The sequence below is a fragment of the Carassius carassius genome, chromosome 5 (genome assembly GCF_963082965.1).
Source record: "Carassius carassius chromosome 5, fCarCar2.1, whole genome shotgun sequence".
NCBI classification, from domain to species: Eukaryota; Metazoa; Chordata; class Actinopteri; order Cypriniformes; family Cyprinidae; genus Carassius; species Carassius carassius.
This window is the reverse complement of record NC_081759.1, coordinates 34,450,973-34,466,015: the sequence shown is the minus strand read 5'-3', so window position 1 is coordinate 34,466,015 and position 15,043 is coordinate 34,450,973. Positions and strand designations below refer to the sequence as shown.

General features: G+C 38.6%; 1 protein-coding gene across 4 annotated transcripts in view; it reads left to right on the top strand.

The window, feature by feature from the left end:
- Positions 1-15,043, top strand: part of unc5db (unc-5 netrin receptor Db) — a 142,240-nt gene that overhangs the window by 74,649 nt on the left and 52,548 nt on the right. For all 4 annotated transcript variants that reach the window (XM_059550863.1, XM_059550866.1, XM_059550865.1 and 1 more), the window contains exons 3-4: positions 13,271-13,414; positions 14,520-14,623. In XM_059550863.1, the coding sequence (XP_059406846.1) occupies positions 13,271-13,414; positions 14,520-14,623 (248 nt within the window). The remainder of the gene's footprint in view (positions 1-13,270; positions 13,415-14,519; positions 14,624-15,043) is intronic.

Sequence of the window (15,043 nt, the reverse complement as noted above, 5' to 3'; positions counted from 1 at the left end):
GACAGAAAATGTTTGTAATGGCAGAAAGTTTTCTTTATTATTAATTTACTCATGTCATAAATGTCAGTGTTTTATTGCAGATAAAGATCCTGTTACACCACAATCATACTGCAAACACTTTGGCTGTCAACCCGTTTTCAGTGTTTGTTTTAGAATTGGTGGGAACAGTTAATATGCCTATAGTAGCCATTATACGAAGACACTCTAAAAATTAGACAATTTAATGAGAAGAATCCTGAAAACTGTCCTCAATTAGTGTCAGTTTATAGACCATATGTTAGCATACAGACCGATCCATTTTACTATAATAATCATTCTTACATGGGTCTATGAAATACTTGATTCTGAATGCAGTCAGATTTTGAATAATGACCACAAAACTGTAATTGACTGTAGTTCAAAGCAACTGATTTCCTATATGTACATTGTCTCTTATGCTTGTCAAGGCTATATATATTTTGCTGCTTGATACTGCTGGTGTGTCTTACCATTTTATTTTAATGTATTATTTTAAATATAAACACACTGGTTTGTAGTGCAGACAGTTTTACCATTTACTTTACTTTGTTAGTCTTCTTGTTATTTCCTTACGGTGGCTAATGAACCAGAGATCTCACACATTCACAGAAAAAAAAAAAAAGGTAGATAGTGCTTTATACAATACAGGTGGTGTCAAAGCAGCTTCCCTGATCACACAGGCAAAGTTAGTAAGATTATAAAAATATTTCACAATATTTTGTTTTCAAAATTATTTTACAGAATTTTTGATCAAATAGATGCAACCTTGGTAAGCATAAGAGACTTATTTTAAAAACGACCTATCCCAAAATGTTTATTTTCTTTTTTTATATTTTCTCTCTTTTTTGTGTGTCTCTCTCTCTTTCTCTCTTTAATAATGTGAAGCAAAATGTTTATGCCTTCATCTATTCCTGCTTGTAGGCACAGTGTGATTGAGGGTGCTTGAGAATTTGCTGCGATTTCCATGATTGCCGAAATTCCATGAATGGATGGATTTATCTATGCTTTGTAATATTTTTGCACATTAGTGCCATAATCAGTGACAGAAACATATTTAATACATCAACTAATTATATGCTCTCTTACCGTTTTTGCCTCAGCAAATCAGTTGCTAATGTACTGAATGCCTTAATAATCCAACCTTTAAGGTGATGAATGTGTTATATGATACTAGTTACTGAGCATCCCTGGTGCTAAAATAATTTGCTCGGTTGAATTGTAGCTCAGTAAGAGTTGAAAAGCGCCTTGTTTATGCTGGTCTTTCAGCGACTGATAAAACAACAAGATGCATGCTTTCCTTCCGACATGAGCATTAACACTGCTTTGGGAAACAATATATAACTGCTTGTAATGTTTTTCCTTTTATTCTTCAGTGTTGACTAGGGAAGAGATCTGAAATTTCCAAAGGTGTTCGTCGAACCCCATCCTGGAGCACTACCTCAGGTTTTATTTGTTCCAAGCTCTGCAATATCAGCCCATGAGGACAGTTATAGAGTAAAACCATCATATGAAAAATCTTCCTCCGCTAAGTCATTTATCACAATTTTGCCAAAGGAGGAAGAAACGACTGCCAGGCTGCTCGTTGTGCCTCTATTATTGTCCTTTACTGATAAATGACAAGTTGAAACTTCTATGCAACAGCACACAAATAAGCACACAGACTACTCAATTTAGGATTATAACCTGTGGATTGTGGTAAGTCTCTGCTGATAGTGTACTGTAGGTGTTGTTGAAGAGAGAATCCTATTGAATGTGACCAAAAACTAGATGATGCTTTTGCTTTCTGTCTACAGATTAGAGGCAAATAGAAAGAGGCAGATCCAGACACGTTTCAAACACTATAGGGGGTGCAGATGCTGCCTAGACCTGATAATGAGCTCTGTGTTTTTGTCATACCTGAAGTGAAGGCCTTGATTCCTGGCTACCAGGCAGCAGTGACAAACTAACAATGACAAGATCTTTCCTCTGGCACTGTGTCTGCATGCTTTTCTTCTCTGCCATTGAGTGTCACATTCTAATGGCTGCTATCATCAGGAATTAAGTCAGTATGTTCCTGGAGTCTTGCGATTTGAATGAGTGAGAGTTAACTAGGAACTAGAATACAATTTGAGGTGTTTGCCACTTAAAAGGCATAGTTCAACCAAAAATGAAAATGTACTCTCCCTCAAGCTATCCAACATCACTTCTGGCAAAAATAATTTGATTAAATCCTTAATCAAAATGAATGTCATAATAAAAATAATCCAAATCCAAATTGATCAAAATCTGTTCCAATGAAGAAAAAAAATCATCTATATCTTGGATGGAATGACAGTGAGTAAATTTTCAGCAAATTTTATATTTAGTATAAAATAATTATTGTTTTATGAGCTGAAAATTATTGAATATTGGCAAAAATCCAATATCATGCTTCCCTAGTTTTGTTCCTTTCCAAGTCAACAGAGAAAGCCTGAAAAAGCTTTGCGAATTGAGGCATACAACATGAAGGGTCTAGAATTATGCACACTTGTATGATGAATATTAATATTTATACTGGTATGTTCATATTTACTTTATATTTAGTTTGAATATTACTAAAATATAAAGTGGCTTAGTAACCTTAGTAAGATTCACCATATGTATTTGTTAGTTTGCCAGTTTATTAGCGCTCACTTAACATCATTTGCCTTTTAGCTATATTTATTTGTTGTCGTTAGGTAACCTCAAATAACAAATTTAATTATTTATTAGCAATTTTTAACCTTAGTAAATTGTAACCAATAAAAAAAGTTTAAGTCATTTATGTGCACTAAAAATATCCTTTATCATATGCCAGATCACATATTTTTGATTATCTTCCTGTTGTAGTCTGCTTTTACTTAAATATATTGCATTTAAATTGTTTAAGTGCACTGCATTTACTCGTTATTACATTATTCATTTTCTGATTTGTCTGATTTACATATTTTAAAAACATGTTTGATTGTACCCATGACTATTTTCGTTTAGTGCTACTTGTGCTCTTAAACAACAATCTTAGAGTAAAGTCCTGTTACTCTGTCACTTCTGTTATTTATACTCATTTCTTCTCTCCTCTGTCTCATATTGATGGAATAAGTTTCCACTGACTGCACAGCAAAGCTTCAGGGCACTTGTAGCTCTCGTGGCTTAGTCCAGCTTTCTGTCATGGAAGAGGGAGCCAGCTGACCACTGCGAGTATATTTATGATATGTCAGAGCTGACATGTGATGTGGTGTTGACATCTGCTAGCGACAGCTTCTCAGAAAAAAAAGAAGCTTCTTTGCCTTTATGCTACAATAGAGGGAAACTGACTGCAAATGAAGGAAAGAGAAAGAGAGAGAGAACTTTTGCAATACAACAAATGGAAGCTGACTGCATGGCAAGGGCAAAGAAAGAGCACAAGTACAGGGCATCACCCTTCATTTCACTTAACACAGATGCATTTTAGTGTTGATGTTTCTCTTCTCTGGGCCTATAAAAGCATTATCACAGACAATTGCACACTCAACACCCACCCTGCAACATACATGTCTAGAGCACAACAGGGGGCAGTATCTTTTTTGTTTGTTTTTTACAAAAGAAGGATATATAGCTTTAATTATGTGTGTAAATCAGATTTGCTAAACCTGTGCCTTTAAAGTTTTAGCAATAGCAAGCATCTAACTGGAAGGAACATGTCCTTGAATTTGTGCATATATATTTATTTCAGTTCATTTTTAAGTTCATTCAGGAAGTCTTTCCGTCATTGCTCTAATAGCACTTTGTGCCGTAGTCTCTTATGATAATTATTTATTTGGAGTTACGCTGGAGGGTGCTGCCATGCAGAGCGGGTGGGGTGTACATGAGCGTGTGATGGAGGATGACATTAATGTGCGATTAAGCTTCTACCCCGTGAGCAAAGTGTCACATTTGCCACTCTGAGCTCAAGAACGCACACATGCACATAATGAGATGAGTCATTTGGAGGAGGTCATACCAATGTTGTGTAAGTTAGCTGAGAAATGACCTGTTGGGAAGAATGTAGCCTTTAAAATCCCATCCAGTAAGGGTCTACATTAGTAATGAATGCAAGTAGTCATTTAACAGATGTTTTTTTCTCTTCTTCTTCTTCTTCTTTTTTCCAAAGCAACTCTTATTATTTGGACAATCCCCCTGGAGCAAGCTGGGGTTAAACACTCTGTTCAAGGGCACAACAGGTTGTAGCTCCTTGTTTGAATATCTGCTAATAATGATAAAATTGGTTAAATTATTGTGTGTGCATACAATAAATACACACACATTTGTTTGTTGTTTGTATTTCTAATTATTTCAGTTAATTAATTTGTATTTATTTTTTTAATTGTTACTATCATATATATATATCAGTTTGTTTATATATTTTATTTATATTTAAGTTTATTCATATTTTTTTTGAAGGACTTGCATTTTAAAATCTATCTGTCTCAAAAATCTAAGGCTTCTTCTAGTTTGAATGGGCATTGTACTACTTTATATGACAAATAGATTTAACAGCTTGCACCAGCACAAAAGTCTTTTGGTGTTAAAAAAGTATTGTCAGGATTTACTAAAGACGCACAATGAATAATTAGCACTGAAAAATTAGCACTGTAAAGGCTTGGACACAGTTATTTTTGCACCTGACCTTTTAGAATATGCATTTGTAGGAGTTTCCCTTTTAGACAAACAAAATATGGGAGGAGAGTATTAAAATGAATCATGCAATGTGATTTACCAGTGTTTGTGTGCTTGTCAAATTACTGGTATTTGCGTCATTATTTAATGACATAAAAAAGAATGTCTTAAAGCAGGCGATAATTTGCGCTGCTCTTGGTAGATTGGGCTGGTCATTATGAAAATTATCTGGCTGCGCCTGTGTTCTTTAATGTGCACATTGTCAGTAAATCACACACAGAATTTTCCTCTCTAATTGGCACTTTCATTGAATTGCGCTCTAAAGCAAATTTGCCCTGTTTTGTAAATCTGGCCCTAAAAGTAAAATTTTAGGTCTGTTAATTCATATGAGCTCAAGTTTAGGCTCAAGCTTAATTTAGAGTATAGCATGTCACACTGATGTCACAATTGAAACTATTTTGAGATCCAGTCATTCAGGGTTGAGTTCCCAAAAGCTTCGTAAGCCTAAGAAGTTTGTACAAAAAAACGATTGTATGAATGATCTTAATATTACGGTCTGTTTCCCAAAAGCATCGTAACTTAAGTAGTACTTGAAAATCATTGTAGATCTATGGGTGCTCTGGAGTAATTGTAAAGCCCTAAGTGCATCGTAAGAAGACAGATTTATGCAGTCACCTGCAGGACAATCGGGAGATTACACCTTTAACTTGATTCAAGTGCAATGTGATTATAATATAAGGATTTGATTGTGCTTTATTGTACACTTTATAAAATCTTTTTCTTTATCTTTTTATTAATTTATAAATTAAATAATTAAAAAGGGAAGAAAAAAATAGAAATACACATCTAAATTAAATGACTGAACAAAAAAATGAATAAAAGAAGTAATGTAGGAAATGCTAGAAAAAATATGTCAACGACTTGCAAAAGTGCACAAAAACCAGCTATGTATTGGACCTGGAAATAACGTCTCTCTCTCTCTCTCTCTCTCTCTCTCTCTCTCTCTCTCTCTCTACTGTATATAAAGTATATTATATATTATTATGTAAAGTATAATATTATACACTATAATTTTATATTGTATTGTATTATAGTTATTATATCCAAGTTGTCTTTGTGGAATGCAGCATTAGGTTAACTTGTCAATAAATGATCGTGTACTACAATTAAGAGCCATTCTACATGGTGACATTTCAGCACTTAAAAAACGGATAGCGACTCCTAAGTAGCACTTAAAGCACAGCTACGTGCAATTGCTTTACGTGCATTTTTGGGAAACGAACGATCGTAAAATTACTCTTAGAAAATGCTATTAAGCGCTAAGATCAATCATTATCGGGAAACCGACCCAGGTCATTTCAGTTCCATTGTTTGTATAGGTGCTAAGCTGCCATTAGTTATTGTAAGTACTTTAATTTAATTTACTGTCCTGTCCAAATTTCTCACCTAAGCAAAAACTGGAAAATCTGACTTACAATACAATAAATACTGTATGACTGCAGCAGCTCCACTTGCTGGTTCTCCAGTGGTTGTCGCTCTCCATGGTGCTGAAATAATCTCTCTCTGCTACAACGGGAGACAAAAGCTGCAAAATCAATTGCTGGAAGCCTTTGCAGAAATCACATGTAACGAAACATTACACTGTCTCTGCTGTTCCATGGTCTTTTCAAATGCTAAAATACTGCTAAAGTCATTCCCTGTGGCTACTGTCATGTAATGTAAGCAGCTTTCTTTAAATCTTGCTAGTGAAGTGTTACGAAAAGAACCGGTGTAAATCAAAGCGCATTAAAAGTGACTTGCAAATGTTGTTGATTGATGTGAAGCTATTGTGAACTTGAAAGTGTGATTCTTCTTGAGTACTGCTTTTCATATTCTCTGCTGTCAAAACTAGGCCTATGTGTCACCGATCTAAATGTCTTATTTGGATCTGAGGTGCATTTATTTTAGCATCAATTTATGCTTAATGTCTTGATGGAGCACACCTTGTCTTGATGCTGTTCATTCAGTTCTTTTAAGACCTTCCTCTAGCAGTCCATTGCACATAGAGCAACAGAAGCCTCCACTTAGTAAATCTAATACTGGTTGAACCAAAGCTTCAAATGGTTTCTGTGTCTGTTCAGTTTCTGGACCCTAAATTGTGTCATAGCAGTGTAACATGTTGCAGCTGAGGCAGACTGTGTTAACTAACTCTAAATAAAGCTTTAAGAAGACCAAAAATTTGCTGCTGCATGTTTTTTACATTGGTTACATAGACATAGTTAAGACTCCTCCTGATCGTCTTGCTCATTGCCAAAAGGCAAATGAGATTCTGAAGTGTAGAAATCACACTATTCCAATAGGGGTGACTGCAATTCCTGTAGTTCACCTCCTAGAGCAAGGTGTTACCAGCAGTCAAAGTCCTGGGTTTGATTTCCAGGGAACACATGGACTGATGAAAAGATCAGAAAGAAAAGATCAGAAGCAACAGAACATTTATAATGTTTGACATTTTAAAAGATTGCTTTAAAACTTCCAAAAGATTATGGTTTCAAATAAACTATTCTTTTTTAGACTATAAAGTCTATTCATCAAATAACCATGAAAAAATGCTTTATGGATTCCATATTTTATCAAGCCCAACTGATTTGAACAATGATAATAGTAAGAATAGTTTCTTCAGCACAAAATTTACATTCTAGAATTATTTCAGAAGGATCATATGACACTAAAGACTTTTGATAATTTGGCTTAAATTACTTTCATTTTGTATTCAAATGCAAACATTATTTTTCAAAATAAGAACCTTCCTTCAAGAATAATCAGATCCTAATTTTTTTTTAAAGTTGTGTAGGTTGAGGAAATCACAGGTTGAGTTGTAGATTAATTAGAAACTTGGAGAATAGATCGCAGTGTATATTTAGTTCTGAATGCCATATATCAAATCAAACCATATATCAAAAAATTGTATTTCCAGGTCCCTGCTGATTCCCACAAGAGCCCAGTGATGAGGGGGCCCACCCATGAAAATTTAAGCAAAGATGTGTGAATTTAAGTGACGACCAGTTTCCCACTCTGCTGTCAACAGCATTTTCTTTGTAAAAATGATGTGACAATAGAAAGTGTGTCAGCTGTGTCTCTCAGGACTATCACCCATCAGCTGTCAATATTCCTGCCGGAATTTGACTTAGTAAAAGAGACCACCTCCTATTAACATAGTACTCATATTTTGCCATCATTAGTCATGATTTTCTTGCCTTCTGCTGAATTTTACCCCCCACAATAAGCTGTCGATGGAACATCTCAGCTGGGGAATGATGAATAATGTCTGTGTCTCTCAGAGTGTCCATGAAACACAGGCGTCTGTCTTGCTTTGTTTACCCCTGACTAACAGGACCATGTAGAGTCAGCTCAGAAGTGAAGGCAGTCTGCTTTCATGATCAATAAACCTGTGGGACAGGCAGGATACACCATGCTGTTCTGGTCTGCTTTTTTATTTCCAGTGCCATTCATTTTTGGGAGAAAACCAATTCAAGAAGGCACTTGATTAAATGATAAGTTAGTGTTTCGCCTTCCCGCTCTCCCATGACTCCTCTCGGCAGAGGCTGAAAGCTGCTCATTTATTAAGGGTAGCATCACATCCAGTTCTACTAAAGTAGACATAAGTGCTGTGTGTGGTCTGAACAACATTCATTGTGTGTCATCATCTCAGCAGGCTCTGCCTTTAAAGATTTGTTATCATTAGCGAAACTTTGTTAACCACATAATGACGGAAGGTGAATTTTGGAAACCTACAGAGTAATTACAGGATCATTTTAAAAATGGTTCGACTGAATGACTATTTGACTAGTTGCTTTTTTAAAGAGATTTACTAGATTTCCTGCTTGCTTCTGAGCGAGAGTTTTTTCTATGGAACACAAAAGAATTAGTTTTTTGAAAAACTAATTTTCATATTTATTAATAATTAGTTTGTTAATAACTACAACAGGCCATGATTGACATTGTAATTCAAGTGCTCTTGAATTGATTGACAAACTTGAACTTGGTTTTATCTTTTAAAATATGTTATATGAAATTATGCTTTACTTCAAATATGAAATTGTTGCATGACTTTGCACATTTTATTTTTCATCAATACATGACTTGTATAGCAGGTTTTATGAACAAATATTCTCTATATACATGCTAGATCACTGGATCAATACATCATATATTTACCAAACCAGTTAAGAATCAATAAATAACTTGATTAATTTTGTGGCTATTGCCCCGAGTGTTACAGATGTGGTGGTGCTAAACGTAAAACAAAGGGAGAGAAGAGGAACTGGAACAAATAAAGAGTTTACTGATGAAGAAGGTACAGACTATATTAACAGGATTACATTTAGCATACATACAACGAACACATCAACAACGCTAAACAATCACGGACGAGGAGGAACTGAACAGAACGGGTAATTATACACACAGAAGGTAATGAGGGAACTGGAAACAGGTGGGCATCAATCACTTAACTAAAACAAGAAAAGGAAGGTGACCAAATAAGGAAACAAAGTTCAGAAACGTGACAGTTCGCCCCCTCCCGGAACGGTGCGTCCTCGCACCGTAAGAGGAATACCAGCGGAGGGAGGGTGGGGGTTCTGGAGGCGGGCGAGGAGTAGGCCAGGAGCAGGTGACGAGGGAGCATGGAGGTAGGGACCAGGGCGGAGTGGATGGAGGGAGGAGCCAGGGAGGAGCCCGGAGCAGGAGGAGCCAGATGGTCCACCAGAGACCAGCCAGGACGGAGATCCACGGTGGAGTCGACGGCAAGAGGAGCCACGGTGGAGAAGCGGCCGACGACACCAGGGGGCCGACAGGAGGAGACTGCGCCGGTGGGTGAGGAGCCCAAGATGGAGCAGCACAGCCGCAGAGCCAGGGTGACGTCGAGGATCCGGAGGGCCTAGGTGGAGCAGAAGGCTCTGGCGACCAAGGCGGTGGCGGGGTCCTGGAAGACCGCTGTGGAGCCCGAGTGACAGAGGATGATGGTGGAACCAGAGGGAAGGAGGAGCCTGACAGAGCCGGAGGGATGGAGTGACGAGGTGGAACCAGAGGAGTGGAGTTCCGAGGCGGCGGATGGTCGACGACTGACCAAGGTGGAGCCGGAGGGACGAGGGAGCCCGGTGGAGCAGGTGGGATGACAGGCCACGGTGGAGACGAGGGAGCTAAGAGCCAAGGCGGAGCTGCTGGGTCGAAGGACCGAGGAGGAGTCCAGGGCTCGGAGGCTGGAGGCGGAGACAGGGCCTTAACATGCCAAGGCGGAGCTGGAGACTGGCAGTCCATCGGCAAACCATCGCGCCCAGATGGCGCGGACTGAGGGTGAGCTGCGGGACTGACTGGCACCAGCAGGGATGACGAGGAACTGGCTGGTCTAGGAGGAGGAGAGAGAGGAAGGATGGGAGGAAACACAGGAGGATCAGGGCTGGACGAAACCAGCAGTAGTGGAGCAGAGGGACTGGCAGGTTTAGGAGGAGGTGGGAGAGGGAGGCTGGGAGGGAATACTGGAGACACAGAAGATTCAGAGCTGGGCGGAACCAGCGGAGAAACAGAAAATTCAGGGCTGGACGGAACCAGCGGAGAAACAGAAAATTCAGGGCTGGACGGAACCAGCGGAGAGACAGAAAATTCATAGCTGGGCGGAACCAGCGGAGAAACAGAAAATTCAGGGCTGGACGGAACCAGCGGAGAAACAGAAAATTCAGGGCTGGACGGAACCAGCGGAGAAACAGAAAAATCAGGGCTGGGCGGAACCAGCGGAGAAACAGAAAATTCAGGGCTGGACGGAACCAGCGGAAATGGAGCAGAGGAGCTGACTGGAGGAGGTTGGAGTGGGAGACTGAGAGGGTATACAGGGGGATCAGGGCTGGATGGAACCAGCGGAAAAACAGGGGATACAGGAATTACCTCCATAGACCAGTCCATTAGATCCATAAGTTGCTCCATATTTCCCGAGACCGAATACAGCTCACCCTCAGTCGCAGGAGTGTGGGCAGGGCTTTCCTCCATGCCCTCGATCTCCACGAGGACTCCCACGATGCACGGTGTTGCCGGCTCACACACCTGGTCAGTCACGCTCTCGAGGTCCTGCTTAGGCTCGGGCTCTGCGGCTGCGGTGGGCTCTGGCTCCGTGTGGCTTGATGGTGGCTGGCTGGTCTCTGGGTCGGGAGTGGGGCTGGAGATATCCTCTTCGGCGGTGCTGATGGTCCACGAAGATCCATTTTTCTCCAGCACCCAAAACACGAAAGCGGCGAAATCCTCTCGGGGACCGTTCGCTGGTAGGCGTGCCTTACTCCGCTCGCTCAGGCCGGTGTAGAAAAAGTTAGAGAGCGAGCGGTCGGGGAAGTGAGTAAGGCACGCCAGATCTAAAAAGTCCCTGGTGTGGTCCTCCAGCGAACGGTCCAGTTGCTCCAGGCATAGGAGACGGATTGCTGGGATGGACATTCCGGGAGAGGAGAAAAAAAAAGGCAAAAAATAAATGAAAGAAAAAAACGCCGCTAAAAATAAACTATACTGTTATGGTCCGTGATTCTGTTACAGATGTGGTGGTGCTAAACGTAAAACAAAGGGAGAGAAGAGGAACTGGAACAAATAAGGAGTTTACTGATGAAGAAGGTACAGACTATATTAACAGGATTACATTTAGCATACATACAACGAACACATCAACAACGCTAAACAATCACGGACGAGGAGGAACTGAACAGAACGGGTAATTATACACACAGAAGGTAATGAGGGAACTGGAAACAGGTGGGGATCAATCACTTAACTAAAACAAGAAAAGGAAGGTGACCAAATAAGGAAACAAAGTTCAGAAACGTGACACCGAGGAGCAACAAAAATAATAATAATAATAATTTCCCTCACTGTGTGCATTAAATGGTTCAAAACACAGTTGAGACATTGAAAAACAACAATATACTATGCAGTAGCCATCAGTGTTGGTCAACAACAGTAATTGTCTTTGTAATTGTCTTTGTTGATAGTGGTGAATTTGTTGAATAAGTGGTGTTTGATGGCTAGAGCAGTGGTGTTTTAAAGGGGATGGATCTAGAGATGGCTGCTCAGAGAAGGTTTCTGTGCGCTGACACTCCAACAGTAACTGTTACTGAACCCTGAAGCACAGCACACTGTCAGCATGCTCCCTGAAATGCTGCATCTCTTCCATCTCTTTTTTTTTCCTCCAAGATACTTTGAGAATATAAGAAGCATTTGTTTTACATAGAAATCTTTTGTAACGATATATACATTAATTTGGTTTTTATCTCCATACTCTCTGAATACAAATATGAATTTCTTTTACAACAGCAACAACACAATCATACCTTCCCGAAACTTTCAACCGGTATTGTAGAGAGCCATAATGTCCACTTGTATAGTTTATGAGAGTAAAACTAAGCATACGAAATGGAACATTTTCAAACTAGAACTAACATGTTTGTTTGGGGTTTATAGCCATCTTCCAGAGCAAATTTCAGAATACAGTGTCACCATCAGTTCTTCTGTTTATTCCACGACAATGGGGCTCATCCTAATCTCACAAGAAAAAAAAAATAGTTTCAAAATGAGCTGAGCCTTTTAGAACTGATCTGTTTCCATAAAATGCATGCCATTGTTTTACCTTGGAGCCACAATAGTAATCTCTGTATAGTTACCAGGCACTTTCAGGTTTATTTGATATTTATCTGGTAAAAGTGTTCAGTTCCTGGCACTGTTGTTAGGAGACTCACGATACAGGAGCAATTCAGATTATAGAGTATTTGTCTGAGAGAAAGTTTAAGTGGAAGAGCAAACAATCTGAATCATTTATTATAGTTCTCAACATATTGCATATTGCTTCTAATCCTCTTCTCTTTTTTTATGATTGTATGGTAGAGATTCTGAAGAAACAGGAGATGACACCGATTAACAGTGAATGCCTTTACTGATGCAACAAACCTGCAAAATGTGACTTAGGCTCACAGCAGGGAAGTTAGACATTTTGAAAATCTAGGAACATAAAATTGCATCTCTAAAATTGCACAGTTTTAATGACCGTAGATTTGACAGTTTGAAAGGTTAAGGTTGTGACCATCTCATCTGAAAATATTTGTCTTAAATGAAGCCTCAGGGGTAACAAGCGTTCCTGGCTCTTGTGCTTTTAGGCTAATGCAACTTCAGCTAGCTATTTTCATCTTGCTAACGATCTGTGGTACAGACAACAAGGAAGGACCTCCTGGGAGAGGGAGAGGGGAAAAAAGGTTTTTATCAGTAATGCATTTAAAAACTTTGAGCAGAGAGACATGAAACTGGAGTTATGTAGGGCAGCTTGTGAAGGGAAATGCAACCCGAGGCCATTAAATTTTTCACTGGTCATGAAGATTTATATATATATATATATATATATATATATATATATAACAATGCATAAGATATTTTTAAACTTCAGTCTCAGAATTGACTGAGCTCTGGTACCCTTTCATCCTTCTGACACCCAGTGTATATATTTTTACAGTCAATTGCCATTAAGGACCCTGATTGAAGTGACCAAACACTGAAAATCAATACTTAATGTTCATTGACCTGAAGTCAATTCAGATGTTTGTGCTTTTTGTTTCTTACTATATAGGGCTGAAAATCCGTGAAGTGACGATCAATGTTACCAGGCAGCAGGTGGAGGATTTCCATGGTCCTGAAGACTACTGGTGCCTGTGTGTGGCCTGGAGTCACCTAGGAACCTCGAAGAGCCGTAAGGCCACAGTGAGGATAGCCTGTGAGTAGCTCAAGGGACCCCCAGTGGTCTGCAAGTGGGAAAAGAACACAAAATATATTTTTAAGGCTGTCCAACCAAATTTTTTATGTTATATTATTAAATTTGCTTTTGGAAATTATGAAAATATTCAATGGTTATTTTATTGTATTGGGGTTATTTTTGTTATGTTCTCTGTATTGAAAGCCGTAACTGTTAAATGAAAAAAAATTTTTTACCAACACAAAGTTTGAGTGGGTCTTTTTATAGCTTTCTTTTTATTTTACTAAAGGAGTCCTTCACAGTGGGATCAACATATTTGGGGTCATGGGCTTCAAAAATACATATTTTTTACTCAAACTTTTTTAATTATTTGAACTTTTCTTTATCTTTCTATTTCTAAAAATGATTTTGAAAAAACAAACATTGAAATGCATAAAATATGACCAACAATTGAAAATGATATAAACACAGCTGTACTGCTGTAAGAAATCTGTTTTATGTATTTCCTTGTACTTTATGTATTTCCTTTTCTTAATTGCTTTCATTAAACAGTGCTCTAAATGCTTTAAATCTGAAAGCATATTAAAAGTTTTAATTATTGATATTATTGCAAAAAAATAAATTAATAAATTTTGTAGTCTATTGACATCTTGATTTTTGATTTGCTGTTGTTATAATAATAATCATTCATTATCATTATCAAGTTATTATTAAGCTTTATTATTTTATCATTCATATTTGTTATCAAATAACTACATTTTTATTTTACTTTAATATTGGTAACATAGATTTGGACATTTTGTATTTTTCCTTTCTTAAAATTGAAAGAATTTTCAGTGCGCAGTAGAACAAAAAAATAATCCATTGCTGTACAAGCACAGTGGGGATGAGGCAGAAATGTCCAAATGAACTGAACCCATGACACCTGCAACTCTAGCAGATGGCCAGAGCACCGTTGAGAATGCCTGCACTCTCCCGCTCTCTTGCCCTGCCTTTCCAAGGTTGCCAAAACGAAGGGCAGGGGGCATAGATAGAGCAGGATATGGAGTGATGAAAGCGATTGGCGTAGATAGGCCAAATATTGACTCTTCCCGCTGTGACAGCTGTCTCTTATCTTTTCAAACAGACCTCCGCAAGAACTTCGAGCAGGATCCTCAAGGGAAGGAAGTGCCAATCAAGGGCATGATTGTGCTGCATTGCCGTCCCCCAGAGGGAGTGCCCATGGCAGAGGTAAGACCCGTCCTCTCAGCCTCTGACATTATTGCCACAGGGAGGATATCTGGGAAGGGCAGTGCATGCTCTTTAGTAACTGGAAAAGTACATCAGTGCTGTGTATAACATCTATACTAATTCTGTGGGATAGTTCAACCTCATGTTGCTACAAACCTGTATCCCTTTCTTTCTTCTATTATATTATAAGGAGGCTTTTTTGGTCCACATAATGAAATTTATTGGGGTCCAAAACAACATGGGAACATTTTGACTATATTAACAAAAAAACACAACTGAGATATTTTTCAAAGTATCTTCGTATGTGTTCCACATACAAAAATGAAAACCATACAGATATGTAAAAAAATGTTTTGATCCATGTAATGAAGGTCAGAACATGGAATCGTTTTGGCTTCCAGTTTATGGACATTTTTCGAG